General features: G+C 42.7%; 2 protein-coding genes across 2 annotated transcripts in view; one reads left to right on the top strand and one right to left on the bottom strand.

Annotated features, from left to right (window-relative positions):
- The window catches only part of LOC144891086 (uncharacterized), an 18,039-nt gene extending 7,294 nt beyond the window's left edge, over positions 1–10,745 (top strand). The window contains exon 6 of the mRNA XM_078773470.1: positions 10,260–10,745. Coding sequence (XP_078629596.1) covers positions 10,260–10,332 — 73 coding nt within the window. The 3' untranslated portion in view covers positions 10,333–10,745. The remainder of the gene's footprint in view (positions 1–10,259) is intronic.
- LOC144891323 (uncharacterized) lies at positions 8,860–10,186 on the bottom strand. Its single transcript, XM_078774143.1, has 4 exons — positions 10,078–10,186; positions 9,835–9,987; positions 9,383–9,506; positions 8,860–9,162 (listed from the first exon to the last, which is right to left on the bottom strand). The coding sequence occupies exons 1-4, from the start codon at positions 10,131–10,133 to the stop codon at positions 8,860–8,862; spliced, it is 636 nt and encodes a 211-aa protein (XP_078630269.1). The 5' UTR covers positions 10,134–10,186.
- Positions 10,746–27,661: the final 16,916 nt, after the last annotated feature.

Here is a 27,661-nt window from a genome sequence, read left to right as displayed (position 1 = left end):
AATAGAGGGGCTCATGTTATTTTCCATAACTGGTTTTACCCAAAAATTTCCATATTTATCTTTGTTCAATTTAACATCTTTGACATATTTTTCTATATCTTCCACCGAAGTAGAGATTGATTGAAATTTGTCTTTTGTGCTTTGAAACATTGTATTTATTAATGAATAAACTTGCGTTTAGTTTAAGTAAAAATTTACCACATAAATATGATAAGTTCTGAAGGATATTTAGAATTTCCAGACTCTCCATATGATAAATTAGAGAATTGTCCGGCTTGTGATAGAGTGGGGCTTAATGATGAGGATTCATATAAACAATGTATTTTCTGTGATTTAATTTTAATTAATGATAATAAGAAATATAAAAAAATATATAACTCTTTTAAATTAGAACCAAAAATGAATTACTTTACAAGATTAATAAGAGAGATGAATGTTAAGTATTGTGATGATAATACACCATTTCTTTCAAGGGAAGAGACTAATTGTATTGAGGAAATGTATAAGGGTTTAATGATATTTATTATTCAAAATAATTTTAATGGAAATGTTAATACAAGATACTATATAAATAAAATAATGGATTATTTTGAAATTAAACCCGAACTCAGGATAAAATATAGAGTTTCTCAAATAGCTCAAAAAAAGTTGGATAACTTGTTTTCCAAATATATAAATGAATGATTTTTTACCCGTTTGGGAAAATAAGATAAAATTTAATAACCATAAAAACATTCCAAATTCATTGAGATGTCTAATAGTTGGTTCAAGCGGATGTGGAAAAACCTGTTTACTTTTAAAGATGCTCCTTGGTTCTAATTTTTTAGATTATGATAATTTAATAATTTTTACAAAGTCAAGTTTTCAACCCGAGTATCAACTACTCTCACAGGGTTTTAATGCGGGTCTTAAAAAGGAAGACATTATCGGTTTATTTAAACTTCAAAACAAACTAAATGATTATAATATTGATGATATAATACAATTATTTTGTGATACACAGAAATCAAAATCGAAACCCATAACTTGTATTCTCAGTGATAATACGGATGATATACCTTCACCTCAAGATTTAGATAAATCAAAAAAGAACCTTGTCATCTTTGATGATTGTGTTAATGAGAGAAACCAAACAGTAATGGATAGCTACTATACAAGAGGGAGACATTCTTCTTGTAATTGTATATATCTTAGTCAATCATATTTTCAACTCCCTCGACGCTCAATAAGAAACAATGCCAATACTTTTATTTTATTTAAGTTAAATTCAATAGATGTAAATAATTTTTGGAGAGATAATTGCTCTACGTTATGTAGTAAAAAAGAATTTGAAAATTATATGAAACACACGATTGGAAAATATAAATATATTGTTGTGAAACAAGATGAGATACTAAATGATATTTTTCAATAAATAAATACAGAAAATGAATACTGAAGAAAGAGAAAGAAAGTTTAAGGAACATCAACAATTAGTTTCAAAAGTTGTTAAACAACAGGAAGAGATAAAGAAGAAACGGAGACAGAAACTAACTGGTGAAGAAGCCTTTGAAAGAAAACAAGAGAAATTCTTTAAACCACTTTTGAAAACTCAACACCCTACAGTTCCCACGGTAGAATTTACTCCGAAAAAACTTCAAATGCTCAAAGATTTTAGTCAGATAACAAAACAAGAACTTGGTGAATTAGAATATGATGACGAGGGATTATTTCGGAAACTTGAGGAGGTAAATCAACCCCCTAATTATGTTGTGGAAGCTCTTCAAAACAATGAATATTCGGCGGGTTCAAAAACCAGAGCAGGTCTCATTCCAACAGAAGAACCAGCAGTGTTTCATCTTGTGGAAGAAAAGGTATTGATATTTAATGATGAATTGATGTTCTTGAGTTCTACTCAACCAAATGTTAAATTAACTCCAAGATTAATGTTTCTTCTAACAAACCCCGGATTCAGCGGTTCAAAATATTTTGAGGAACCACTTGATATGGAAAGAGAGGAAGATAGGGTATATATTGAGTTGCTAAATGCACTTGATTATGGAGTTTCTGTTGCTGGTAAAAGTAAGAAGAATGAGAAGGAGAAACATATTATTGATGCTTTAAGTAAGCTTGGTTCGGGTGTTAGTTTTCTTCCAAATGACCCATCACAATTAGTTAATAGGCTATTATTGTTGTTAGGTAGTAAGAAGGCTGGAAACAACAATTGTTTTAATGAATCCTCAGCCATTTTAGATCAGTTGATGAACATGAAAATAATTAATAAATGTCAATACAAAGATATTTTATTAGATATTAAATAAGATGAGAAGCACAATTCTTAGTTTTAATTTCACAACGAGCGATTACACAGCTTCATTCCCTTACCCACTACAACTTGACCCCCTTACCTCATATGAGGCATCTTTGTTGTCAATGGAAACTTACAATACCCTTTTTAATATCACAGAGAAAAACAACAAGTTTAGTTATAATCCAGGAAGTGGATATAAAACTATAACCGTTTCACCTGGAGCTTACGAGATTTCTCAAATATCTTCAGAAGTCTCTCGCCTTATGAAAGAAAAAGGTGATGAACCAAAAAATATTGTAATAGATATTCAAAAACACACTTCAAAATCAACTATTAAACTTAAAAATAATTATAAAGTTGATTTCACGATTGAAAATTCGTTCAGAGAGCTATTGGGGTTCTCTTCTAAAAAGATTGAAACTAACGGGACGTCTTACAGTGATAATGTCATTCAAATATCCTCCGGTATAAATTCAGTATTAATTCATTGTGATTTGATTGATGGTGCTTATAACGATGGAATAAGAACAAATACAATATTTTCATTCAGCGCATACTCAACCCCGATTGGTTATAAATTTAATATGGAACCAAAAAATCTTGTCTATTTACCTGTGTCAGGAAAAACCATATACAGAGTAAATTTTAGGATAACCGACCAAGATAATCGTATGATATCCTTTAATGATGAAATTATATCCATCAGAATTCACCTACGTGAAGTTTTTCAATAAATAAATAATGGTTATTGTGAGAAAACACGAGTTGGGAAAATATAAAATAATTACAGGGGAGGGCATGTTCCTTTCACCAGACTATACAAGGTATGTGGGTAGAGGATACTATAAACCAAAGCGACAACGGGGTGTGGGACATCAATTTAGAAATAAAGGAGATGGGATAATTGATACTCTAATGGGTATTGGTTCAACCATCCTTAAACATAAAGACCTAATTGGTTCAACTGCTTCTGCCGTGGGCTCCGTTGCGGGTGCTATAAAGAGTATAAAAGATGCTCAAAAGGAGTCTCATAAATTACAAGCAATCAAAGAAATTAAAAAAGGTAAAACTCAACTATCTTCACAAGAACGACAAAAAATCATTAAAATACTTGGGTCAGGGTTTCAACGATTTTAATGCTATATAAATACAAGTATGGAAGCGATTGATAGTATCTATGATTTGGATGATACGATTATCATTTCAAACTCTACTAAAAAGGAAGACTATTTTAAGGTAAATGCTATAACAGGAACAGACTGGAATTCAAACGGAACAAAAAGTTTTGAAATAAATAATCAACAAACTTACTTGAATATAGCTGATAGTTTCTTGCTGTGTAAATTTAAATTCACTAAGGCTGCGAATAATACTAATGCTACACTCGTAAATGATTTCTTCTGGAAAATGTTTGATAGTGTCCGCCTGTATATTGGAACACAAGAGGTTGAAGCGGTTGATTATGTCTCTGCTACATCTGAAATGATGAAATTTACACTATATTCGTTTAGTGATAGAATGGGTAAGGGAGCTGTTGAAGGTTTTATTCCTGATATGTCAACGGGTACAAACGCAGACCCTGGTTATAGTCAAAGGAAGTCAATGTATAATGATGAAACAAAAGCAGTGAATAGTTTTACCGTAGCAGTACCTCTTAAAGGTATATTTGGATTTTGCGATTATGATAAAGTTTTGTATGGGCTTAAAATTAGATTTCAACTACAAAGGAATGATAATGTAAATAGGTTGCTTTTTGGGGATGAAAATGCTTTTGGAGAAAATAATAAATTTGTTATTAATGATTTGTGTTGGTATATCAGTGAATATACTCCTAATCTTAAAACGGAAGAGATGTTAAATAGAAGACTTAACTCAAAGAAACCGCTAAATGTATCATACCTTAAAAGAAGATGTCAACACGTTAAACTGGAACACACTACCTACACTTGGAATTTAGGTGTTCTTCAAGGAAAGCCACGATACCTCTGGCTCATTTTTAAAAAACCAGATGGAGAGGACGGTACTAATAAGAATAATGCCCTGAGTGATAATGCAAAGGTGAAACAACTTCGGGTTTCTCTTGATGGCACATTTTATCCGCGAGATAGATTGGAAATTGATTGGGAAAAAAATGATTATGCGGAAGCCTACAAGTCCTACCAAAAGGTGTGTGAAAGTAATGGTAATAATGATCCTATTTTGGATATGGTTGCGTTTCAAAAACTTTATACAATCTACGCAATTGACCTGAGTTCTCAAAAGGAAACTATAAAGTCTAATCGAGTGGATACTTCTCTATACATTGAAAGAGGGGAGAGTGAAGAGGTTAATGCATATTGTTTGCTTTTGGAGGAAACAGAATTACAGATTAATACAGATAATGGTGTTATGATTAATATCACATAGGTTTTTTCTCATAAATAAATGGTTGGGGTATATGTTAATCAAATCAATCTTAATAAATTAACATCTTGTATTCAAAATCAAAAGCCTTGTATTATTAATGTTAATACAATTCAAAGAAAAGGAGCTGTAAGAATTGATGTTTTACTCACACACACACAAGTAAAAACACTAAATGATGTTGGATCACTTAAAATTAAAATGACGAAACCTATGTTAAAGAAATATTCAATAGACGAGTCAAGAGGAGGATTTCTCCCGTTTCTAATTCCTTTATTTGCTGGTTTAAGTGCGGCGGGAGCATTGACTGGTGGTATTTCAGCAGCGGTAAAAACTGCTAACGAAAGGAAGGCACAACTAAAAGCTCAAAAAGAATTGGAAAGACATAACAAGGAGTTGGAGAAACAAATTAGTGGAAGTGGTGTAATTGTAGATTTTGCTCAAAAACTTGAAAGTCTACCTGATAAAGCTAGATTGTTGGTTGGAGATATGCTTTCCTCTATCGCTCAAGCGGGTGTTAAACTAACTAAACGGGGTAATGGATTGTATCTTTCTCATAAATAAATGGATAAATGGTTTAAACAATTTGGAAAGAATACAACGTCAAATATAGAACTAGCTAAGTATTGTAAAACACTAAAAATTGATAATGTGGTTATTTGTATGAGAGATGAATTAACACATATAAATAAGAATACAAAGAATATTATTATGAATTTAGACACACAGAATGGTTCTCATTGGGTTTGTATTCATAATAGTCAGGATAAATATTATTTTGATAGTTATGGTATGCCACCACCTGTTGAAGTAATACAATTCTTACAGAATGGTGTTTATCAAACATTCCAAGTTCAAGAAATTAATTCTAAATGTTGTGGCCAATTATGTTTATATGTATTATTTCAACTCAACAATAATGAAAATTTTTATGATATCATTTTTTATCTAATATAAATGACCTATGTTGGAAAAGATGGTTCTATCTTTGGAAAATCCTCTCAGGATATTGATTTATCAAATTATTATACAAAGGCACAGGCTGAACGACAAAAATATAGTGTAAGTAAAAATATTAATATGAAGAATACTTATAAATTAATCAATTATCCAAACCCTACAGATGCGAATGACTTGATTAGATTCAGTGATTTATCACAATATATATCTTTAAAGAAAACAGCACGTTTTGTGAAACAAGTAAAATTTACAACCACAACACCTGGTTATACTGACCATACACCTTTCCTCATTGAATTTAACTACCTGCTTACAATTAAATTTTATAAAGAAGGACATTTAGTTAATATGCGAATTAATAAATGGGGGTATGATATGCCTGATTTAGGGTATAATTGGTCTTTTTCAATAAACATAGAAGACCTACATGATTTAAATCAGTCTCGTAAAGAAGAATATTATCCACTTGGTGAAGATAAGGATTTATGTGGAAGTACAATTAGTAAACAACAAATACGTGATTTTAAGAAAATAAAAATATATGATAGTATAGCGATGGTTCGCATGACAAAGAAGGAAGGTAATGAGATAAGGATAGAAAGCCGAGGAATACAAACCGATTTGGTAGTGGGAAGATGGGGTGGTATTACCTGTCATAATATTAATCTCACATATATTTCTGATACATAAATGGCAGGAAGAAGACTACAAGAGAATTATAATTTTTGTATTCAAGGATACCTACAAGAAAAGGGTGCTCGGTATTACATACCTTATGATTTGGAGCATATACATGGGAATTTTGTCATAAAAAACTGGCCTTATACTGATATTGTTAAACCCACAAATAGAGACTTGTTTAAAATATTAAATAAAAATGAACTTCTCAAAGTTATGAAATATAAAACTCTTTTAGAAATCGTCAACAAATCTTATTGGTATCCTATTATGAGAAAAATAATTATAGATACAAGAATATCTCAAAATCCAGATGAGTATATGTATAATATTCTTTGGGGTTCAAACTCAAGGGTAGCAAGGGATGAGGAAGGAGTTGAAGAAGAGAAGGAGGAAAGAGAGAAAAAGGAGAAGGAGGAAAGGGAGAGGGAGGAGAAGGAGGAGAGGGAGAAAAAGGAGGAGAAGGAGGAGAGGGAGAAAAAGGAGAAGGAGGAAAGGGAGAAAAGGGAGAAGGAGGAAAGAGAGAAAAAGGAGAAGGAGGAAAGGGAGAGGGAGAAAATGGAGGAGGAGGAGAGGGAGCAAAGAGAGAGGGAGGAAAAATATAAAAAGATGGAAATCACTGAGATTCATAAAAGATTGAGTGTATTAAAGCAAATAAATCAATCTCAACGCACCGAAGAGGAAATTAAAGAATTAACAACTCTTATGAAGATAATGGTTTCAAAAATAAGAACGTCAATGTCTTCAATTTCAGAGATTTAAACGAGAAAGTGGTGAAGAAGAAGAAGAAGAAGAAGGAAAAGATTATGTGATTGATGATGTTGGTGTCATTGACTTTAGTTAGTTTTTATTTGTAAATAAATGGAGGAGAGAGTGAAGGCATTCCTTAGGATTCTTTATGTTTTAAAAATAAAGATTGAAATGTATATGTTGAAAACCAAAAAGGTTTTGATACTCTGTCGGAATTTTTCTGATAAATAAATATGAGTTATTGTCTCAAATGTAAAAAGAAAACTAAATCTAAAAATATCTCTTATGTTAAAGCTAAAAATAATAGAGTTTATCAAAAAGGAATATGTCAAGTATGTGGCTCTAAAAAGTGCCAATTCATCTCTCCTAAAAGAGGAGGAGACATACAAAAGTTTCTGTCAGGAAGTAAATTTACAACAACTGGAATTCCAGGGGAATTACACCTTCCAGGGTATTCTTTCTGTGGTCCAGGAACAAACTTGGATAAAAGATTAGATGAGGCTGACAATCCTAAACCTTGGTCTAAACCTACAAATAGGGTTGACGAAGTGTGTATGAAGCATGATATTGCTTATGGGAAAACCACTACGTTGACTGAAAAACATAAAGCCGACAGCGAAATGTTGTATAATTTGTCTTTGATACAAAATCCAACGTTGAGAGAGAAAGTTGATAGGTTTATTGTGAGAAATTTGATAAATGCTAAATTGAAACTTGGTCTTGGTTATTCCTCAAAAAACTATTAGGCTCTAATGATGCCATCAAGACTGAGGAGCTTTTGGCTGAAGAATTACACAAACCTATAATCACAAAGTTTAAAAGAAGGAAGGTTTATTCTAAATACACTGACCACATATGGTCCGCTGATTTAATTGAATTGAATAATGACAGGGGATACAGGTATGCTTTAACCGTTATTGATTTGAGGAGTAGATTTGCCTGGGTTGTCCCTTTAAAAAATAAAAGGGGTGATACTTTAATGTTAGCCTTTAAGCTAATATTTGATCGGGATAAAAGGAAACCAAAGAAGTTATGGACTGATGAGGGAACAGAGTTCTATAACAAAATATTCATGAAATTTCTTAAGGGGAAGGGTATTAAATTATACAGCACCTTTAATGAAGGAAAGGCAGTTGTTATTGAGCGTTTTAATCGTACTTTAAAAGAGAAATTATATAAAAAATTCACACAACTCGGTTCTCAAAAATGGGTGTATTTAATTCAGGATATTGTAGATAATTACAATAATACAGTTCATTCATCAACACAATCAAAACCATCAGAAACATTTACAAAATTAGAATATGAAAAGGAGATTAATTTGAGAAAGCCCAAGTTTAAAGTTGGTGATATTGTAAGGATATACAAATGGAAAAGCCATTTTGAGAAAGGTTATACACAAAAATGGACTAATGAATTATTTATAATCGTTGATGTAATGGCTACAAACCCTTGGACTTACAAATTAAATGATATAAATCGAGAAGAAATCTTGGGTTCATTTTACTCGCAAGAATTACAAAAAACAAAGCTAATAATTCATTAAACAACATTTCTATTCACCCCACCCATATTAGCTAATTTAATTCGTGGTAATAATAAAAAAAAATTAAATAAATAAAAAATCATAAGCCACGCCCACACCGACCCCGCCCACACAGACCCCGCCCACACAGACCCCGCCCACACAGACCCCGCCCACACAGACCCCGCCCACACAGACCACACCCATCATCCCCCACCCTCCGTGCACCCCCACCCTTGACCCTTCACCCCCCTCATCCCACCCCCACCTTCCCCACACACACAAGGGGAGGGGAGGGGTGGGATGAGGGGGGTGAAGGGTCTTTGGCAGGGGTGCACCTCCCCGTTCCCTCCTTTATTCTCTTTTTGTAATTAAGAATTAAATAATTGTAAACAAAACAAATATATATAAATATTGAAAACATTAAAATCTTTATATTATTAAAACATTTTTCTTGAGGTATACATTCAACTTCTCCCCAGCATAAGTCATCAATTTCTTCCCAGCACAAGTCAAAGGTTGGTTCAGCAGATGTCTTCAGGTTTTGAATCTCTTTCTATTAAAGACAAGAGGGGAGAGATATTTATTTCATATTTATGTTCCATGTCAAAGCGTCTTGAAAAGCGCTATACAAAATAAATGTATTATTATTATTATTATTAATATAGGGTCGGATGCCCTTCCTGACACCAACCCTGAATCACCTCTTACGATGCGCAGGGATATGGTGTACCTATTATAAACGGTGAACCACACACACGTACACACATGCTTACCTCGAAAAAATCCAGCTTAGCGTCCAGATCGTCGAGATGAAAATTAAGGATATCACAGGATGACAGGAAATAACCATTCCTATGGAGTCCAAAATCGTCCCACTCCAAGCTTTGGTCTTCGAGGCTGCAAACAAAATAAGGAGAAATTACTATGCTGAAGTAAGCTTGACAAAACATCACACACACGCACACACACACACATTCACAGATACATACACACACACATACACACACACACACATGCATAGATACATACACACAAGAACACACACATACACACACACACACATACACACACACACACACACACACAATCTCATTTTTTCATTTCTGTTCCTCACAATTCGATCTCTCTATTTTAATCACAGACACACATGCACACACATACACATACACACACACACATGCACACACACATGCACACACCTCTCGTTTTTTATTTTCTATCATACCTTTCACGTGAATTTTCTAAGAACGGTGAAACATTGAATTCATTCTGAGCCCACCATCTCGGAGGTAGGTTATTCAAACCCGTATTCAGTTCGTTGTGGAACTCTTGAGAAACAACTTGAAATTCTGCCAGGATATTTACAATATTTGAATTGCTGCAATGAATAGGAAAAATAAATTATTAGTTGTATAATTAATCACATACAAAGCTCTCATTAACAGTGTTTAATACCAAATGAACTTACCAATGTCCTGGCGAGTATTCTTCATCAGAGGAAAGACTGGAATAAGACAAGCTCATCTTCGTTCACAATGTTTAAATGTCCCATTCGGAGACCTCTCTTTTTATAATGAACAAAATGTATTTCGGGGAACTGAAGTGCTTGTCAGCTTTTGGAAACTGAGGGCGTGTGTTTGTGAAAAACAGGAAACAAGACAAAGAGAATTCCTTGGAAGTTATCCAAGTGAAACAACGTCATTTCTCAACAGTGAGCTATTAATTAGAAAAGGTTCGAGTGGTATATAAATGGAAAACAAAATGAATGTAAAAAATATCAAATAAGTATAATTGAAAAGGCAACTGGTAAAAAAGTTCACAAAACAAATAAGAGAATTAATTTAAATACCGGTGAGTTGGATGAGACGGTGAGGAGAGTTGTAGGAGAATTAAATTATTTCCCACGCATAAACAAATATTTGTATGGTCGTTGTTTGAGTGGGTTATATTCACCAGATGATATTAAGAGTAAAAGGTTAAAAGGTCCATAAGGTCAGAAGGATCACAGGTGTTTAAGTGGTCTAATGAATAAGGATAGCATGTCAAAAGGTTAGAAGGTTCGTAAAGAAAAGGGTGAGAGAAATATAGGTGTTTAGGGTCAATGAGGGAGGGAAAGAATTAATATGGAAGTGAATGGGTCAAAGATTAATCTGCCAGATGATATGTAGAAGAAGGATGATAGGTCTATAAGAGAAAACAAATATTTGTAGTGTTTGAGTGGTCTAATGAACAACATTAAGGATAGGTACTACAGACAAAAGGTTCATAAAGATGAGGGTGGGAGAAATAGAGGTGTTTATGATTTTTGAAAAAGACAAGGGGGTAAATGACATTAGATAGGGATTTCCCATGTTAAACGGAGGTGTCCCAGAAGCAACATTATTACACTACTAACGTCGCAGGGGGACATATTTACTCATTTGTGAATATCTGTAAAACTGTCGCACTCAGGGTAGAGTTAATAGTAGAGGGAACTACATCTGAGTGCCACACTAAACTAGGTAAAAATTTATCGGGTCGGGACGCCCCGAGGGTAGAGAAGGGTGCAATGTTGCGGATATGGAATTTGGCCTCCGTATCCGCTTGTAAATATGCCCCTATTTCCCCAATACTCCCCAACTCTCCCTTACCCCATTCCTTAGTCCCATTGTCTGTAAACAACACCCAGTAGAGCCGATCTTCCCCTTCATCCCCCCATTAAATGTCGTGCCCAGGTCCACCACAGCTCACGTAGACAATTATAGGACATCTTGCTAGTTATTCTTAGTCTATGTCAGTTAAGGACTTGTTTCCATTAATCTTGACTCTTCGTTGCACCAGAATGTGATGATATGGCACCAGTAGGAGTTTAGGACCTTCCCATACCTCCCCGCATCTCTTCCCATCATATCAAGCTCCAACAACAACAACTACAACAACAGCGGGGGGCGGCGCGGCGGCGGCGCGGGGGGGAGTGCGCGTCCTCACTCCGGCTTGGTTAGCCGCCATGGCCCATGTGCTCCAGGTTACCTCCAGGTTACGGGGTTACCACGAAGGGGCTGGCCGTCAGTTCCTCGTCAAGGGCGGAGCCCAGTAACCCCCCTCCCGCACCCAATGAGACGCCATGGGCCAATGCCATATGGGGCGGAGCTAACGAGCGAGGGCGTGACTCCCCGCCGGATATACGCAGCCACTTCCGGACGTGACGTCAGATGCGCCCTGAACCTGGAGACGAGAAGACGCCACCTCGAGCGCTGAATACCTCCCCCGCATCTCCGGACCGAACCGAGCTGATTCTGCCCCTGAGCCCAGGTGCACCTGGAGCGATCGCTACCCGCTTTCCTTGCCATCGATCCCCGTGTGAGTCCGTTGTTGTCCTGTTTATCTGTCGTCTGTCGGGGCTATTAATATAAGAGTGTTTAAGTGCCCACCTTCCTATGTTTACCTCTTGTCCCTGTAGTCTGAACCTTCCGCATTATTATAATAACAACCTCTGAGAACTGTACCCTTGGTGTCGTAGTCATTTATCCCGGCCGTTGTGTCCTTTTCTTTAATTGATTTAGCATAGCGCGACTTAGTCGACGTCCGGGTACAATCGGGGTAACTTGTACGGATACGGCGGCCATCCCGCTCGGCCCACCATAACATCTTAAGTCGTATCTGTAACAATTGGTGTCGAGGAGTGGAATTCGGACCCGGGACTAAATTTGTTAGGCCCAAATTGGTAGTAGGATCGATCCGGAGCGCATTTCCTGCGCGAAATTATAACGGCGAAATTTGATTTTGTTTTAAAAATATAAAAACCCGAATTTTGAAAGTCGCGCTATGGAAAACCAAGACGGCTGGGTGCCGTTAGAGGAGAGTGAGGCAAGGTCGATCCAGGACCAAATTGAGGGACAGGAGAGCGAAGCAGTAAGGGTAGCAGACGCGCAAAATAGCGTCGTTGCGCCCGACGTGGGGGGCGCGCAAAATGGCGCCTCGCACATGGCCACGGCGCCCACGCCCGCGACCGTGGTAGCGCCACCGGGGGATTTGAGTCTGTTTTTTATACAAATGAAGGCCCTTATGGCCCAGACTAGTGAGCAATTGGGAGACCAAATTAGAGGTTTGAAAAGCAGTATGGGGGTAATGGGGAACCGGATGGATGCTCAGAGTGAGCAATTGGGGGTAATGAGGGAAGAAGCAAGGGGTACCGGTGAGAAGTTAGACAATAATTTTGAGGGGTTAGACAACGGGATAAAAGAGGTGAGAAATGGGTTAATGGGGGTAGAAAACAGAATGGCCGCTCAAGAGAATCAAATGGAAGGGATTAAAAATGGGTTAATGGGGTTAGAAAACAGCATGGAAGGCAAATTGAGGGACATGAGGGACCAAGCGGAAAGGGAAGTTAAACAAATGGGGCAACAGATAGAGGGGGTCAGAATGGGGGTAGAAACTAAATTGGATGCTCACAGGGAGGAAATGGAGCAGATGAGGGTGGCATCTGGGCAGGAGATGCAAGTAATGGGAGAGGAGATCAGAAGAGGAGTGAGTGAGGAGATCGGAGGAGTGCGCGAGGAGGTGAGGCACTGTAAGGAGCGCATGGAGAAGGAGGTGAGAAAGGGGACTGTAAAATTGCAAGGTGGTATAGAGGAGTTGACGCTGGGAGTAGAACAACTGACAGTGGGACAAAAGGAGATGGGGGACCAGGTAAAGAAGAACACAGCGGTAATAGAGGGGTTAAAATCGACACAGAAGGAGATGAAAAAGGACGTAGGGGTAATTAAAAAAGAGTGTCAGACGGTACATGAGGACCTGACGAGGAAAATGGACAAGGTGGTAGAGGTGATGGAGGTTAAAGAGCGGGAGGTGCGGGAGCACATAGAAAAAAATAGAGTGGAGTTAGAGGAAGAACTTAAAGGGGCGCACGAGGAGATGAAAGAGGTGAAGCAAAAATTAGAAGAAGTGGAAGAAGGGGTGAGCGAAATTAAGAAGCGACGGAGAGAGGATAAGAAAGAGATAAAGGAGGAAGTAAAAGGATTGGTCCAAAGTCTGTGTTTGGATCGTGATGATGTGCTCATTAACCGGATGAGGGATTCGCAGGTGATGGAGGAGAAGCGAAGAGGAAGAGGACCCGGTGTAAGTGGTGACCAATATGTTTGTGCGTATGATGCGCCAGGAGATTTGATAAGCTTGGGGGTCGAGATAGACCCGGATGTTCGTGAGAGGCCAAGAGTGAGGTGTATGGCTGGTCCGGAGGGTATGGAACCAGAGGTGCGAGGTGTGGGTGAGCAAGGTTGTGGTGATATGGAATGGGTAGCGGGTTGCGGAAGTGTGACCCATGCATCGACACCAACGGGGGTAGTTGTTAGAGGGACCGGGGAGGCACGAGAGCCCCTTGGGGGTAATGTACTGTGGGGGCCCGGCCGGTTCGGCCCCGCGCTGACCCCGCAAGGGGCGACGCACGGGGTCCGGCAGGCGGGCAACGACTCGCATACGAGGTGGTCCCACAAGGTCCGACTCGCGCCGTATGACGGTGGGTAAGGGTGGCATCCCTGCCACCCTTCCCAGTGGGGCAAATGCGCAATAGATTATGGGGTGTATGGCAGTGAAAACTAGCCCGGGTGGGTTAGGATAATGATAGGGATCTAGCGAAGATGACATTAGGTAACGTTAAGGTTAGTTAGTGACTGATACCTGTAGTGGGGATGCAGGTAGTTTAGTGTGGATGATAATGACGTGGGAGCGCATAGTTTAAAGGGACGACTGGGAAGCGCAAGTCTCAGAGGGGAGTAGTTAGATGAGATGATGCTGTGTGAGAACTGAACAGGTGTGGTTGCACAGGTGTGAGAACTGGACAGGTGTGTGGAGCAGTGAGTGTTGTGGATCAGCGCGAATGCGCTTTGGGGAGAGAAGGGTGCAGGTGGCACCAGGTGTGAGAGCACAGGTGTGCAAGGGCAGGTGTGTGGAATAAATGGAGTAAGTGGTACGGAGTGGTGTGCATGGTGCGAAGGTGTGGATGGGGGAAGAGTGGACCCCTTTCACGAGTACCCGGGGCGGGTAGTGTAAGTGTTAGGTAGAGGGTACAGGTAAATTGTGGTTGGATATTGGCATCTGTGGTGCGGTTGGAAGAATGATGTTTGGATGGGTGCATTAGTGTTGTGGAAATGGCTGGGCGTGTAGCCTGTTAGTGTGTGTAGTTGGTTGGGCACTCCACCACTGTGAGGATGTCGGCCAGGTGAGGCCGCAGGTGGGCTCTGGGAGCCGGTAGAGTTGTGGATGGGGCCCGAGGATCCAGAGGACGGACCCGGGTAGCCCAGTGCCAGAGAGGGCACCGAGTGGGGAGAGCGCCAGAGGGCCTTCCCCAGGTAGATAGGTTAGGGTAAGGAGCAGGTAAGCTCGGAGGCAACTGCAGTGGTGGAGGTGTGCAGGTGGGTAGACCTGCTGGGAGAGCTACACGTCGCGGCCCAGAAATTGTGCGAGGGCACCGAGAGATGAATCGGGGGAGTGAGACCCCAAATTGAGAAGCACCACAGTTTGGCCAATGGGAATTGGTTTTTAGAACCCATAGTGTAAGAGGGCCAATGGTTTGGCCGGAGAAAGACCCCGGGTAGTGTAAAGTTGTTAAAGTCATTTAGGAAATAGTTAGGATTGATGAACCTGTCGCACCATACGCAGCCACTTACCTGAGGTGATGATGATGACTCCACACCTGTGTTTTCTTTGTTTTGTTGCAGGAAATGAAATTGCTGTGTTGGATTGGTGAGACGCATCACGACGTGGATGAGACATTGGGGTGATTCCATCTCTCCCTCCTTAGGAGGGACTGATGATGAATTGGTGATGGCAAATCTTGATGAAAGTTGAAAATGGCAAATTTGATTGGTTAGGAGGGAGAGAAGACGAATTTGGTTTATGGGAGGAACGGGGAAGACAGTAGGGACGGTTGTTGATTTGTAAAGTAGATGTTTATGGGTAGTGTTGTGTTTTGTTGATACAGTAAGGGGTAAGGGAGGGGCAATGTAGGTTACCTGGTGGGGGGGGGGGGGGGGCGTACGGTAGGAACGTACCTGTCTCACCTGGTTCCCATGTGCCCCCAGTGTGCATTACCTTCAATTGCGTGCACTTTTGCGCCCTTACCACCTTACTCACTTGTCTTGTTTTTGTCTCCCACCTCCGAGGATCTGGCTTTGGGGTAGAGAGAGAGGAGAGAGAGGTGCTGGCGACGCAGTTGTGGGCCTGCACTTTCGCTGCTTGCTGCTGGGATCGATACACCATATGGACCGCAATGTTTGTGGCCGCCCACCATGGACCGCAGTTCTTGCGGCCAAGCACCACCCATGGATAGACCTATGGGTCAACGTGGCACCTATGCCAAACAGGTGAACCACTAACAGTTGGCCCCCTGACGGCCACAATTTAGAAATGGACGCGGTTGGCGCCTTTCTTTATTGTTTTTGACAGAAGCAAGAAGAGCAAGAGACACCTGCAGGGTTAGGGGTTGTTGTTTTTATTTTAATAAACAATGGTGGTGCACCGGATGGTGCTGACTGTGCATGATGGGGTGGTGCTTTTGGTGCTTGGAAGGGGTGCTCTGCACATTATTAAAGGCCGTAGGCCACAGAGCACTCGTGGGTTGGTGTATCGATGCTAGCATGCGTGCTCTCTCTATGCATAACATCTGCATGTGTTCCTCCAAAACAGGTCCTGGATCGTAGTGTAAATATTAGCGTAGTCTTGTAAATAATGCTCCCTACCAGCTGTATGTTTAGTTTGCGAATTCTTTCCGGATTCGGTTATCCTGTGGGTGTGTTTCTGTGAGGAGAAGGGTGCAACGTCGCAGGGGGACATATTTACTCATTTGTGAATATCTGTAAAACTGTCGCACTCAGGGTAGAGTTAATAGTAGAGGGAACTACATCTGAGTGCCACACTAAACTAGGTAAAAATTTATCGGGTCGGGACGCCCCGAGGGTAGAGAAGGGTGCAATGTTGCGGATATGGAATTTGGCCTCCGTATCCGCTTGTAAATATGCCCCTATTTCCCCAATACTCCCCAACTCTCCCTTACCCCATTCCTTAGTCCCATTGTCTGTAAACAACACCCAGTAGAGCCGATCTTCCCCTTCATCCCCCCATTAAATGTCGTGCCCAGGTCCACCACAGCTCACGTAGACAATTATAGGACATCTTGCTAGTTATTCTTAGTCTATGTCAGTTAAGGACTTGTTTCCATTAATCTTGACTCTTCGTTGCACCAGAATGTGATGATATGGCACCAGTAGGAGTTTAGGACCTTCCCATACCTCCCCGCATCTCTTCCCATCATCTCAAGCTCCAACAACAACAACTACAACAACAGCGGGGGGCGGCGCGGCGGCGGCACGGGGGGGAGTGCGCGTCCTCACTCCGGCTTGGTTAGCCGCCATGGCCCATGTGCTCCAGGTTACCTCCAGGTTACGGGGTTACCACGAAGGGGCTGGTCGTCAGTTCCTCATCAAGGGCGGAGCCCAGTAACCCCCCTCCCGCACCCAATGAGACGCCATGGGCCAATGCCATATGGGGCGGAGCTAACGAGCGAGGGCGTGACTCCCCGCCGGATATACGCAGCCACTTCCGGACGTGACGTCAGATGCGCCCTGAACCTGGAGACGAGAAGACGCCACCTCGAGCGCTGAATACCTCCCCCGCATCTCCGGACCGAACCGAGCTGATTCTGCCCCTGAGCCCAGGTGCACCTGGAGCGATCGCTACCCGCTTTCCTTGCCATCGATCCCCGTGTGAGTCCGTTGTTGTCCTGTTTATCTGTCGTCTGTCGGGGCTATTAATATAAGAGTGTTTAAGTGCCCACCTTCCTATGTTTACCTCTTGTCCCTGTAGTCTGAACCTTCCGCATTATTATAATAACAACCTCTGAGAACTGTACCCTTGGTGTCGTAGTCATTTATCCCGGCCGTTGTGTCCTTTTCTTTAATTGATTTAGCATAGCGCGACTTAGTCGACGTCCGGGTACAATCGGGGTAACTTGTACGGATACGGCGGCCATCCCGCTCGGCCCACCATAACATCTTAAGTCGTATCTGTAACAATTGGTGTCGAGGAGTGGAATTCGGACCCGGGACTAAATTTGTTAGGCCCAAATTGGTAGTAGGATCGATCCGGAGCGCATTTCCTGCGCGAAATTATAACGGCGAAATTTGATTTTGTTTTAAAAATATAAAAACCCGAATTTTGAAAGTCGCGCTATGGAAAACCAAGACGGCTGGGTGCCGTTAGAGGAGAGTGAGGCAAGGTCGATCCAGGACCAAATTGAGGGACAGGAGAGCGAAGCAGTAAGGGTAGCAGACGCGCAAAATAGCGTCGTTGCGCCCGACGTGGGGGGCGCGCAAAATGGCGCCTCGCACATGGCCACGGCGCCCACGCCCGCGACCGTGGTAGCGCCACCGGGGGATTTGAGTCTGTTTTTTATACAAATGAAGGCCCTTATGGCCCAGACTAGTGAGCAATTGGGAGACCAAATTAGAGGTTTGAAAAGCAGTATGGGGGTAATGGGGAACCGGATGGATGCTCAGAGTGAGCAATTGGGGGTAATGAGGGAAGAAGCAAGGGGTACCGGTGAGAAGTTAGACAATAATTTTGAGGGGTTAGACAACGGGATAAAAGAGGTGAGAAATGGGTTAATGGGGGTAGAAAACAGAATGGCCGCTCAAGAGAATCAAATGGAAGGGATGAAAAATGGGTTAATGGGGTTAGAAAACAGCATGGAAGGCAAATTGAGGGACATGAGGGACCAAGCGGAAAGGGAAGTTAAACAAATGGGGCAACAGATAGAGGGGGTCAGAATGGGGGTAGAAACTAAATTGGATGCTCACAGGGAGGAAATGGAGCAGATGAGGGTGGCATCTGGGCAGGAGATGCAAGTAATGGGAGAGGAGATCAGAAGAGGAGTGAGTGAGGAGATCGGAGGAGTGCGCGAGGAGGTGAGGCACTGTAAGGAGCGCATGGAGAAGGAGGTGAGAAAGGGGACTGTAAAATTGCAAGGTGGTATAGAGGAGTTGACGCTGGGAGTAGAACAACTGACAGTGGGACAAAAGGAGATGGGGGACCAGGTAAAGAAGAACACAGCGGTAATAGAGGGGTTAAAATCGACACAGAAGGAGATGAAAAAGGACGTAGGGGTAATTAAAAAAGAGTGTCAGACGGTACATGAGGACCTGACGAGGAAAATGGACAAGGTGGTAGAGGTGATGGAGGTTAAAGAGCGGGAGGTGCGGGAGCACATAGAAAAAAATAGAGTGGAGTTAGAGGAAGAACTTAAAGGGGCGCACGAGGAGATGAAAGAGGTGAAGCAAAAATTAGAAGAAGTGGAAGAAGGGGTGAGCGAAATTAAGAAGCGACGGAGAGAGGATAAGAAAGAGATAAAGGAGGAAGTAAAAGGATTGGTCCAAAGTCTGTGTTTGGATCGTGATGATGTGCTCATTAACCGGATGAGGGATTCGCAGGTGATGGAGGAGAAGCGAAGAGGAAGAGGACCCGGTGTAAGTGGTGACCAATATGTTTGTGCGTATGATGCGCCAGGAGATTTGATAAGCTTGGGGGTCGAGATAGACCCGGATGTTCGTGAGAGGCCAAGAGTGAGGTGTATGGCTGGTCCGGAGGGTATGGAACCAGAGGTGCGAGGTGTGGGTGAGCAAGGTTGTGGTGATATGGAATGGGTAGCGGGTTGCGGAAGTGTGACCCATGCATCGACACCAACGGGGGTAGTTGTTAGAGGGACCGGGGAGGCACGAGAGCCCCTTGGGGGTAATGTACTGTGGGGGCCCGGCCGGTTCGGCCCCGCGCTGACCCCGCAAGGGGCGACGCACGGGGTCCGGCAGGCGGGCAACGACTCGCATACGAGGTGGTCCCACAAGGTCCCACTCGCGCCGTATGACGGTGGGTAAGGGTGGCATCCCTGCCACCCTTCCCAGTGGGGCAAATGCGCAATAGATTATGGGGTGTATGGCAGTGAAAACTAGCCCGGGTGGGTTAGGATAATGATAGGGATCTAGCGAAGATGACATTAGGTAACGTTAAGGTTAGTTAGTGACTGATACCTGTAGTGGGGACGCAGGTAGTTTAGTGTGGATGATAATGACGTGGGAGCGCATAGTTTAAAGGGACGACTGGGAAGCGCAAGTCTCAGAGGGGAGTAGTTAGATGAGATGATGCTGTGTGAGAACTGAACAGGTGTGGTTGCACAGGTGTGAGAACTGGACAGGTGTGTGGAGCAGTGAGTGTTGTGGATCAGCGCGAATGCGCTTTGGGGAGAGAAGGGTGCAGGTGGCACCAGGTGTGAGAGCACAGGTGTGCAAGGGCAGGTGTGTGGAATAAATGGAGTAAGTGGTACGGAGTGGTGTGCATGGTGCGAAGGTGTGGATGGGGGAAGAGTGGACCCCTTTCACGAGTACCCGGGGCGGGTAGTGTAAGTGTTAGGTAGAGGGTACAGGTAAATTGTGGTTGGATATTGGCATCTGTGGTGCGGTTGGAAGAATGATGTTTGGATGGGTGCATTAGTGTTGTGGAAATGGCTGGGCGTGTAGCCTGTTAGTGTGTGTAGTTGGTTGGGCACTCCACCACTGTGAGGATGTCGGCCAGGTGAGGCCGCAGGTGGGCTCTGGGAGCCGGTAGAGTTGTGGATGGGGCCCGAGGATCCAGAGGACGGACCCGGGTAGCCCAGTGCCAGAGAGGGCACCGAGTGGGGAGAGCGCCAGAGGGCCTTCCCCAGGTAGATAGGTTAGGGTAAGGAGCAGGTAAGCTCGGAGGCAACTGCAGTGGTGGAGGTGTGCAGGTGGGTAGACCTGCTGGGAGAGCTACACGTCGCGGCCCAGAAATTGTGCGAGGGCACCGAGAGATGAATCGGGGGAGTGAGACCCCAAATTGAGAAGCACCACAGTTTGGCCAATGGGAATTGGTTTTTAGAACCCATAGTGTAAGAGGGCCAATGGTTTGGCCGGAGAAAGACCCCGGGTAGTGTAAAGTTGTTAAAGTCATTTAGGAAATAGTTAGGATTGATGAACCTGTCGCACCATACGCAGCCACTTACCTGAGGTGATGATGATGACTCCACACCTGTGTTTTCTTTGTTTTGTTGCAGGAAATGAAATTGCTGTGTTGGATTGGTGAGACGCATCACGACGTGGATGAGACATTGGGGTGATTCCATCTCTCCCTCCTTAGGAGGGACTGATGATGAATTGGTGATGGCAAATCTTGATGAAAGTTGAAAATGGCAAATTTGATTGGTTAGGAGGGAGAGAAGACGAATTTGGTTTATGGGAGGAACGGGGAAGACAGTAGGGACGGTTGTTGATTTGTAAAGTAGATGTTTATGGGTAGTGTTGTGTTTTGTTGATACAGTAAGGGGTAAGGGAGGGGCAATGTAGGTTACCTGGTGGGGGGGGGGGGCGTACGGTAGGAACGTACCTGTCTCACCTGGTTCCCATGTGCCCCCAGTGTGCATTACCTTCAATTGCGTGCACTTTTGCGCCCTTACCACCTTACTCACTTGTCTTGTTTTTGTCTCCCACCTCCGAGGATCTGGCTTTGGGGTAGAGAGAGAGGAGAGAGAGGTGCTGGCGACGCAGTTGTGGGCCTGCACTTTCGCTGCTTGCTGCTGGGATCGATACACCATATGGACCGCAATGTTTGTGGCCGCCCACCATGGACCGCAGTTCTTGCGGCCAAGCACCACCCATGGATAGACCTATGGGTCAACGTGGCACCTATGCCAAACAGGTGAACCACTAACAGTTGGCCCCCTGACGGCCACAATTTAGAAATGGACGCGGTTGGCGCCTTTCTTTATTGTTTTTGACAGAAGCAAGAAGAGCAAGAGACACCTGCAGGGTTAGGGGTTGTTGTTTTTATTTTAATAAACAATGGTGGTGCACCGGATGGTGCTGACTGTGCATGATGGGGTGGTGCTTTTGGTGCTTGGAAGGGGTGCTCTGCACATTATTAAAGGCCGTAGGCCACAGAGCACTCGTGGGTTGGTGTATCGATGCTAGCATGCGTGCTCTCTCTATGCATAACATCTGCATGTGTTCCTCCAAAAACAGGTCCTGGATCGTAGTGTAAATATTAGCGTAGTCTTGTAAATAATGCTCCCTACCAGCTGTATGTTTAGTTTGCGAATTCTTTCCGGATTCGGTTATCCTGTGGGTGTGTTTCTGTGAGGAGAAGGGTGCAACGTCGCAGGGGGACATATTTACTCATTTGTGAATATCTGTAAAACTGTCGCACTCAGGGTAGAGTTAATAGTAGAGGGAACTACATCTGAGTGCCACACTAAACTAGGTAAAAATTTATCGGGTCGGGACGCCCCGAGGGTAGAGAAGGGTGCAATGTTGCGGATATGGAATTTGGCCTCCGTATCCGCTTGTAAATATGCCCCTATTTCCCCAATACTCCCCAACTCTCCCTTACCCCATTCCTTAGTCCCATTGTCTGTAAACAACACCCAGTAGAGCCGATCTTCCCCTTCATCCCCCCATTAAATGTCGTGCCCAGGTCCACCACAGCTCACGTAGACAATTATAGGACATCTTGCTAGTTATTCTTAGTCTATGTCAGTTAAGGACTTGTTTCCATTAATCTTGACTCTTCGTTGCACCAGAATGTGATGATATGGCACCAGTAGGAGTTTAGGACCTTCCCATACCTCCCCGCATCTCTTCCCATCATCTCAAGCTCCAACAACAACAACTACAACAACAGCGGGGGGCGGCGCGGCGGCGGCACGGGGGGGAGTGCGCGTCCTCACTCCGGCTTGGTTAGCCGCCATGGCCCATGTGCTCCAGGTTACCTCCAGGTTACGGGGTTACCACGAAGGGGCTGGTCGTCAGTTCCTCATCAAGGGCGGAGCCCAGTAACCCCCCTCCCGCACCCAATGAGACGCCATGGGCCAATGCCATATGGGGCGGAGCTAACGAGCGAGGGCGTGACTCCCCGCCGGATATACGCAGCCACTTCCGGACGTGACGTCAGATGCGCCCTGAACCTGGAGACGAGAAGACGCCACCTCGAGCGCTGAATACCTCCCCCGCATCTCCGGACCGAACCGAGCTGATTCTGCCCCTGAGCCCAGGTGCACCTGGAGCGATCGCTACCCGCTTTCCTTGCCATCGATCCCCGTGTGAGTCCGTTGTTGTCCTGTTTATCTGTCGTCTGTCGGGGCTATTAATATAAGAGTGTTTAAGTGCCCACCTTCCTATGTTTACCTCTTGTCCCTGTAGTCTGAACCTTCCGCATTATTATAATAACAACCTCTGAGAACTGTACCCTTGGTGTCGTAGTCATTTATCCCGGCCGTTGTGTCCTTTTCTTTAATTGATTTAGCATAGCGTGACTTAGTCGACGTCCGGGTACAATCGGGGTAACTTGTACGGATACGGCGGCCATCCCGCTCGGCCCACCATAACATCTTAAGTCGTATCTGTAACAATATATATATATATATACAGTCACGTGAAAAAGTAAGTACACCCCATGTAAAGTTTTGACTTTTTCAACATATTTCAACATACAGCTATTTCATCTTCATTTCAACAATATTGATAGATAAAGGTGATATAATATAACAAATGTCATGAAACATTTACATTTTATAGTCCATTGTATAATTTAAATAAACATAAATGCAAATTTCGCATGTGGAAAAAGTAAGTACACCCCGACATTTATCACTACTTCAAATACCTAAAATTAGAATCAGGTGCACCAGCTCAGGTGCAAATGATTAGAACATCGTTAGAGAGGATCTTGGAGGAACCTGTCATATTAAAACCTCAGACATTTAGCTTGGTTTGCTCTTTGTTGTTGAAGTGTGCGGCATCACCATGTCCAGATCAAAAGAGCTCTCTGAGGCCTTCAGAAAGAAGGTTATAGATGCCTACGAGTCTGGGAAGGGATTTAAAAAGATATCCAAACAATTTGAAATCAATCATTCGACAGTCCGGAAGATCATCGACAAGTGGAGAAGATTCCAAACAACTGCCAACTTGTTCAGACCAGGCCGCCCCAGCAAGTTCAGCCCAAGAGCAGACCGCAAGATGCTGAAAAAAGTCTCTAAGAACCCCAGAATGTCATCACGGGACCTACAGGTAGCTCTTGCCACTGTTGATGTCAAAGTGCATGAGTCTACCATCAGAAAGAGGCTGCACAAATTTGATCTACATGGGAGGTGTGCCAGGAGGAAACCTTTGCTGTCCAGAAAGAACATCAGGGCAAGACTAAAGTTTGCCAATGAACACCGAGGCAAAGACCAGCACTTCTGGAACAATGTGCTCTGGCCAGATGAGTCAAAGGTAGAGCTATTTGGCCACAGTACCAGAAGACATGTTTGGCGAAAAGCAAAGACAGCATTTGACCACAAGAACATGATACCAACTGTAAAGCATGGTGGTGGAAATATTATGGTTTGGGGCAACTTTGCTGCATCAGGGTCTGGGCAGCTCAGCATCATAGAATCCACTATGAATTCTTCATTGTACCAAAGGGTGCTTGAGGATAATGTGAGACCATCTGTCGGAAAGTTGAAGCTCAACCGAAGGTGGACCTTGCAACATGACAATGACCCTACACATACCAGTAAATCCACCAATGAATGGCTGAAAAGAAAGAAATGGTGTGGCTGAAATGGCTGATGAATGGCTGAAAAGAAAGAATTCTGGAATGGCCAAGTCAAAGCCCGGATCTAAATCCCATCGAGATGGGGATTTAAAACGAGCTGTGCATGCAAGAAACTCCTCAAGCATCGCACAGCTGAAAGAATTCTGCATGGAGGAGTGGGCAAAAATTTCTCCCAATCGATGTCAGAGACTGGTAGACAGTATAAGAAACGCATACTTGAGGTTGTTTCTGCCAAAGGGGGCAATACCACCTATAAGAGCCAAGGGTGTACTTACTTTTTCCACATGCGAAATTTGCATTGATGTTTATTTAAATTATATAATGGACTACAAAATGTAAATATTTCATGATATTTGTTATATTATATCACCTTTATCTATCAATATTGTTAGTAGTGTATATATGTTGCTTCTGGGACACTCATTTTCCCATTCACTTACATGTTAATTTTTCCCCTCCCTCATTGCCCCTAAACACCTCTATTTCTTTCACCCTGTTCTTTACGAACCTTCTAACCTTTTGACATGTTATCCTTATTCATTAGACCACTTAAACAATGGTCCTTCTGTGTGAACCTGTGATCCTTCTGACCTTATGGACCTTTTAACCTTTTACTCTTAATATCATCTGGTGAATCATCTTTGACCCACTCAAACAACGACCCTACAAATATTTGTTTATGCGTGGGAAATAATTTAATTCTCTTGCCACTCCCTTCACCATCTAATATATTAACAAAAAAGATGTTTGAGTTTGGTTCTTTATTAAGATATTTTAACTGAGCTAAGATAAAATGGTAAACCTCCCTCAATGTTCTTGTTTGAGCGCCTCCCGTGCCACATACCATTTTTAAATTAAAGTATATATTTTCCTGGCAACCATCAAAGTTTTCGGTCCACTCAAAAATATTTCCATCTTTTTTACCCAATTCACCGGTATTTAAATTAATTCTCTTATTTGTTTTGTAAATTTTTTTACCAGTTGTCTTTTCAATTATACCTATTTGATATTTTTCACATTCGTTATGTTTACCATTTATATACCAAGGTTGATTACACCTCCACTCTTTAGTCTGGTTGGTACTTGGTTCTATCATTTATATAATAGTAAAAAGGCGGTGGTAGCCCGTTAAAATCCCTAACCCCCCTTTTTAACTTATCACTTATATACTTATATAACCATAAGGGAGACTATCAATTCCATTTTCTAAAATAAACCTCTTATCATCAAAAGCCCCCAATGCTTTCTTATTCACCTCTTCTGAATATAATTTATGTTTATAACTTCTTATTCCATTAATCTTTCTAAACTCTTCTTTCTTTGTTGTTAAACAGTTATAATAATCCTTAAAGTTTATTGTTTCTTTAATGACATTTTTATTTATGCCTTTTAACTTCTTATCAGTTTTTTCAACGTTATTCACAATGTATTTATAAGCATAAGCCTTAGACCTCAATCCCACAAATTCACTCATGACATTTCCTCCTAATTCATCCTTAAACTTTCCAATCACCTTTTTATTTTTAGAAGAGAACAACTCACTCTCTGGACTGTAATTACTAGTGTCATAGATATTAATGTCCTTTTTCATGTCTGAATAAACATCATCAGTATTAATTTGCAAAATAAAACTATCTGTATCCATATAAAGTAGATGAACATCATTTTGATATTTCTTCCTCAAGTTATTATAAAAGTAATCATACATTAATGACTTTGATAAATCAAGAATTGATGTTCCAATATAAATAGGTTTGTTCATTTCAATACTCTCTTTAATCAAATGGATCGCACAAAAGTTCTCAGTAAAGACCTCAGCTCTAGTAAAACTCGGTCTATTAATTAATTTTGATGCTTGTTTCCAAGATGTTGATAGTCTGATATTTTGTCTTTTTCTCACATTTTCCATGGTCTTACCAAAGACCGCATTATTCATCAATTTATAAAAGTCTTTCTCAAAATCTGTTTTTGACTCTGTTCTTCTTTGTGTATTAAAATCAATGTACCCCTTTAACCAATGACTTTGATTGAACTTTAGAACCCTATGGATCTTCTCTATTCTTAGACCTTTTGATAAATATTGTCGCAAATTTCTTTGGTGTAGAACACAATTTTTCTTGTTATATAATGTAGTAAGTGTAGTGAAATCGTATTCGTACTGAACCCGGGGGTGATGCTCGCTGCTCGTTGACGCCGCTAGGGGCGTGACTATAAGACCCGCTGCTGCGGACGGTGCTCCGAGATTTCTCCTGTGACATGTTACATCTGGTAGACTCGCTAACGGTACGCCAGCATAGAATATCCAGCTTGCTTGCATTGAATGTTATGAATGGTTCCATGTGATGTCACATCGTATACTGTCACATCGTATACTTATTGTATTTCCTGCATTACAGGAAGCTATGATCTAAATGGAATTAAACCACCCGTTGGACTAAAGTTGTGTGGACCTGATTGGTTTTCCACAACACTTAATTCCATTTATATCTACCGACATGGCTGGCAACAAGACGCTGGCGGTTGCCGTATTCTGCGCCGACCCGCAAGCCCCAGATGGTGGTTTGCAACTGAAGCACTGGCTCCGAACATTGGAGAATTATTTCGACGAGCCAGAGACCGCGCCGACGGCTGCCGCGAAGCTAGCAACGCTTCATTCAAAAATCGACTACAAGGTGTTCAACTCCATCGCTCAGTGCGCGACGTATGACCTCTCGATCGCTGAGCTCAAACGGCTGTACATAAAGCAAAAAAGCCCGGTGTATGCACGATATTTGCTGCAAACGCGACGTCAGCAACCCAACGAGGCGATGGACCACTATGCCCAGGAGCTCCGGCAGCTCTTGCTGGACAGCACCAGGGAGCCACGGACTCCCGCGCAGGCTCAGGATGATCTTCTTTTAGATGCCTTCATTGCCGGGGTCTCCTCCCAGGAACTAAGGCTCAAGCTCTTAGAGAAGACCGACCTGACCTTCGCTACGGCACTCGAGCAAGGGAAAGTATACACCGAAGCGCGGATGCAATCTAACACCTATGATCGCACGCGCCTCTTGGCGGGCACTACACTACACGCCCGGCCGGAGAGTGCTACCGCCGAGGACGCGGATCTGCTCGCGGAACTCCGGGATGCTCCGGAAGACCCAGTCCTGACGGCTGCCGTTACGACCAGACCCAAGGCCTTACGCGGGGCCGCATGCTTTTTCTGTGGGGGGCCACGCCATGCCCGGCCCGTGTGTCCGGCACGAGACGCGATATGCCATTTGTGCTCGCTAAAGGGACATTACGCGAAAGTGTGAAGGAAAACGGCACGCGGCTCGCGGCTCCCTGAATCGCGCGGTCGCGGTCGCGCGGGCGCGGCGACCTTGAATGGGCTCATTGCGGAGCCTGCGAGCCGAGCCCGAAACCCGGCGCCTTACCCGTCTTCG

Source organism: Myxine glutinosa, chromosome 3, assembly GCF_964187855.1.
Source record: "Myxine glutinosa chromosome 3, kmMyxGlut1.1, whole genome shotgun sequence".
In the NCBI taxonomy this organism is placed as follows: Eukaryota; Metazoa; Chordata; class Myxini; order Myxiniformes; family Myxinidae; genus Myxine; species Myxine glutinosa.
This window is presented reverse-complemented; position numbering and strand designations above follow the sequence as displayed.